Genomic DNA, 4,504 nt, shown 5'->3' with positions numbered 1-4,504 from the left:
CTGTCTCAATCCTGTCTGACTCCTGTCTGACTTGTGACTAACTCCTGTCTGACTCCTGACTCACTTCTGTCTGACTCCTGACTCACTTCTGTCTGACTCCTGTCTCACTTCTGTCTGACTCCTGTCTCACTTCTGTCTGACTCGTGACTCACGCCTGTCTGACTCGTGACTCACGCCTGTCTGACTCGTGACTCACGCCTGTCTGACTCGTGACTCACGCCTGTCTGACTCGTGACTCACGCCTGACTGTCTCAGTCCTGCTGACTGTCTCCTGCTCTCTGATTGGTCACTGCAGGGCGTTACAGCTCAGAGAGTGATGTGTGGAGTTACGGCATCCTCCTGTGGGAGACCTTCAGTCTGGGGGTGTGTCCTTATCCTGGGATGACCAATCAGCAGGCCCGAGAGCAGGTGGAGAAAGGTAAACAGAGTTTATATTAGTAATCGCATGAAGAAAATACAGTTTGTAAAATGATAGAAGTCATTATTATAAAACTTTCACACATAACATACAATATTATAGAAGTGTAGTCTCCGCCTCTCACCTGACCAGGTGACTCCAGGTGCTCTAAGAGAATAACCCCCCCCTCCCTGGTTGCTAGGTTACAGGATGGCGTGCCCTCAGCGTTGCCCTGAAGACGTATACAAAGTTATGCAGCGCTGCTGGCAGTATAACCCTGAGGAGCGGCCCAAGTTCTCCGAGCTGCAGCGAGACCTGGCCGCCATCAAGAAGAAGTGATGACATCATCACACACCTTGCCGCCGCCGCTGCCATTAAGAACTGATGACGCCATCACGCACCTCGCCTCATCAGCTTCAGTTTAGCCTCGTCCTCAGCAGCAGAAGAGTTCCCTTTTTCAGGCTTCTTTGTGGTGGGTGTGGTCAGCAGGTGGAGGCGGGCGTGGCCAGCAGGTGGAGGTGATACAACAGGAAGTATTTTTAAAATGTTTCGGGGGAAACACAAAAAAGCAGAAAGGCTGCGCCACCTGATGAGCAGCCGAACAAACATTTAAAATCAGACAGGTTGACCTGCTGCTGTTAGCATGTAGCTGATGTTGGAACTCGTTAAACTATAACTCAGGTGTGAAGGACGCCTCGAGGTTAGCACGGACAAAGCTAGCATCTGAAAACACGTCGACACTACAGCCAGCCTGTTGGTCAAACAGGAAGTTTGCTCATCGAGCTAACGACTTACCAGATGCTAATAAGTTCAGACGCGGTCACATACTGATCAGGACGCGATGACAGAAGCCCCTAAACTTTCTTTAAAGAGAATTTTAAACCTCCTTTCAGCTGAAAATCAGACGTCTTCATGGTTAGATGTCTGTAGAGCGCCATCACCCCTAGCGTTTCACACAAGGTCACATTCACACCCTCAACGGCCTCCAGGAGCAGTTTGGGGTTCAGTATTTTGCCCGAGGACACTTTGTCATGCAGACCGGGGGAGCCGGGGATCGAACCACCGACCTGCTGATAAGTGGACGACCCCCTGAGCCACAGCCGCCCCGTTCTGCAGTCACATGATGTAACTGTAACGTCTTTTTACAGGCCGAAGCTGAAAGCAGTGACGTCGGCTGTCTGAGCCGTTAGCTTAAAGGCTAACGTGTGTTTCCACGTCATGCTGGTGCTGAAGTGACTCGTAGGCTCAGAGAGGTTCGGGTCCAGATGCTGCAGCCAAACTCCTTCGGCTCAGACTGTAACACCAGGTGACACCACGAAGGATCCGAGGACTCCCGCCGACCCCCTTGGTTTCTAACAGGAAGCCGAAGTCTCTGAAATCTGCTCAGGTTCAGTTTATTATCTGATTTGTTACAAACCAACCACCTGCAGTCGGTGCAAGCTAACAGATTAGCTTGCAGGTGTTAGCGGTCTGTGTAATGAGCCTCTAATGCTACAGTTTATCATCAGCGTCTCAGAGCTCAGCTGATTGGACAGGAGGAACAGACCTCTCTTCCTGTTTCCGTTGATCAGCTGACATGCAGCGTGTGTGTTTGTGCGTTTGTGTGTGTCAGCAGGAAGCTTTAATGAACCGTTGTCATTCCCAGAGCGTCTTAGCTACGCTTTGTACCGGCGCACACGGCAGCGTCATAGTTCAACGCTAAAAGTCCCACAGAAGAGTCTAAGGAGGTGTCCGGGCTCGACGGTGGGCCAGAAACCGGACCTTCACCCTTGGGGCCCGTCTTTGTTTCCCACGTGAAACAAAAAGTCAGCTTTGGTTCCTTTTACTTATGTTAAGTTCTCTACTTTAAGTCACGCGGTTATTTTAACCCAAACCCTGATCTTTTCCTAAACAAATTGCAACGCTTCACGTTAAACACTAGTTTTATTTTGAAAGTCTAACAGGATGTATGTGCATATTTATTGTTGATAACTTGACCGTGGCGCCCTACATGTACAGGCGCCCACACGTGACGCCCTGTGATGAGAAGGTGTTGGACCTGAAGTCCGGAGCCTCGAACACTCAAATCGTTTCAACACTAAAAAAAAATTCTGACACTTCTTACTAAATAAGCTAAAAAGGATTCGAGCCACGCCCCCCTGTCACTGCGGTAACCATAGCAACAGCTCAAACTCTAAAAACGTTTCTGCTGCTGAGGACCAATCAGCTGTCAGCACCAACACTGTTTCTACTTTTATTTATTTGTTTTGACTTTATAAACTGACCTTTATTCTGAAAAAACAGCTGTCAATCATCACACAGACCACGCCCACTGATCTTTGTTGTTTTAAGGAAATGTTTTTGACCAATCAGAGACTTCAAGTATTTTGTTGTTTCTAAAAGTTAATTTGCTTTATTAAAGCATTAAATTAAATTTATAAAAATAAAATGACATCATCGGCACTTCTCTCCTGGTTGTCGTGGTAACTGAAATGATGTTGGACCCTTAAAATGTTTAAAAAAGACAAAGTTTAATATAAGTATCTGTGTAAATGAAAGGTGAGTCCTGATTGGTCAACATCACTTCCTGGACTGTGTGAGGGCGGAGCCTAAGTGTTAGTGATGTCAGAGCGCCGCCTACTGTTACTGTAAATAAACAAAGATGTTTTCTGACTTTTTAACACTAATCGTCTTTTATATCTGTTGAAACTTTATAAAAACATTATTGTAGCATTTATTATGAAAATAAACAAATCATATGATCAAATACGGCATGATGACATCATTCTTTTTCATATAAATATCAGATCAGCCCCACACACTCAGGACGGACAGGAAGTGTGTGTCGCGCAGTAAGTCAGTTTCTCAGGTGTTCCTGGACAAAATGGCGTCTGCGCCGTCACAAAGAATCACGGTGTCACTTTAAATTCACGTAAACATTTTATTGTGTTTTATCAAAACTGTAAACTCCCAAATAAGGTCGGCAGCGTGGCCGGCTTGGGGTGGGGCTTGTAGCCGATTCGCTCGTTAATGAGCTCCGTCCTCGACGCTGACGAGGAAGAGGCTGAGGCGGAGGCCCCGCCCCCGATGATGTCAACACTGATGACGGAAGCCCCGGCCTCTCTGCCTCCTGACTCCGCCTCCTCTCGCTGACGCTTCCTGGCCTGGGGAAAAAAAAAAAAAAATAAATGTTTGTTTCCTGTTGATGATACAGTCACTTTGTCCATCTGCTGATTAATCTCCTTACATGGTGATGTCATCATGTGACTGACACCAGGTAGGTTTATTGTCACATAAGTTATAGAGTGAAAACTCCCTTCTGCTACCAGAAGCACTTCTAAACATGGAAACAGAAACTCATCAGTGGAGCTGAGGATGAGTCAGAGTTTAAGAGTCTGATGGCTTGGGGGGAAAAACTCCCCTCTCTCCTCTCATAAGGCAGCAGGGCGAACGGGCTGTGGCTGGGTGGGTTCTGTCCTTTGGGCTCTGCAGGCACCTCACCGATATCACTGATGCTTCTGAGCGGTTTGATCACACGCTGCAGAGCCCGAACCATTTATTGGCCATCAGGGACGGGAACAACGTTACATGATCGACAGTACGGACGGGTAGGTATCGGAGTATTAATAGATATCGACTCGACAGATACTGACGGGGATATAGAAAAGTAGTCTGTACCTCGAGCTCCTTCTTGACGCTCTCGAACTCCTCTGTGTCGTCGATCTTCAGCTCCAGTCGAGTCGGTTTCCTCCTCAACATCTTCAGTCTGTAAACTGAGGAACCTTCAGAGAACAGACGTGACAGAGAGGAACCGACATGAGAGGAACCTTCAGAAACCAGACGTGACATTAGAGAGGAACCTTCAGAGACCAGACGTGACATTAGAGAGGAACCTTCAGAGACCAGACGTGACATTAGAGAGGAACCTTCAGAGACCAGACGTGACATTAGAGAGGAACCTTCAGAGACCAGACGTGACATTAGAGAGGAACCTTCAGAGACCAGACGTGACATTAGAGAGGAACCTTCAGAGACCAGACGTGACATTAGAGAGGAACCTTCAGAGACCAGACGTGACATTAGAGAGGAACCTTCAGAGACCAGACGTGACATTAGAGAGGAACCTTC

The 4,504-nt window shown here is 47.5% G+C and overlaps 1 protein-coding gene and 1 long non-coding RNA gene across 2 annotated transcripts; one reads left to right on the top strand and one right to left on the bottom strand.

Moving 5' to 3' along the window:
• Positions 1-107: 107 nt before the first annotated feature.
• Positions 108-3,143, top strand: LOC123966744. The gene is made up of 2 exons (XR_006824063.1): positions 108-418; positions 600-3,143. It is a non-coding gene; the product is annotated as an uncharacterized LOC123966744 (long non-coding RNA).
• A 160-nt stretch (positions 3,144-3,303) lies between these two features.
• Positions 3,304-4,212, bottom strand: cdc26 (cell division cycle 26 homolog). Its single transcript, XM_046042869.1, has 2 exons — positions 4,055-4,212; positions 3,304-3,540 (listed from the first exon to the last, which is right to left on the bottom strand). Exons 1-2 carry the CDS (start codon positions 4,133-4,135, stop codon positions 3,331-3,333), a joined length of 291 nt encoding a protein of 96 aa, XP_045898825.1. The 5' UTR covers positions 4,136-4,212; the 3' UTR covers positions 3,304-3,330.
• Between the last annotated feature and the right edge of the window lie 292 nt (positions 4,213-4,504).

Source organism: Micropterus dolomieu, unplaced genomic scaffold, assembly GCF_021292245.1.
Source record: "Micropterus dolomieu isolate WLL.071019.BEF.003 ecotype Adirondacks unplaced genomic scaffold, ASM2129224v1 contig_14151, whole genome shotgun sequence".
In the NCBI taxonomy this organism is placed as follows: Eukaryota; Metazoa; Chordata; class Actinopteri; order Centrarchiformes; family Centrarchidae; genus Micropterus; species Micropterus dolomieu.
The sequence above is the reverse complement of the archived record's forward strand: the minus strand, read 5'-3'. Positions and strand labels throughout refer to the sequence as shown.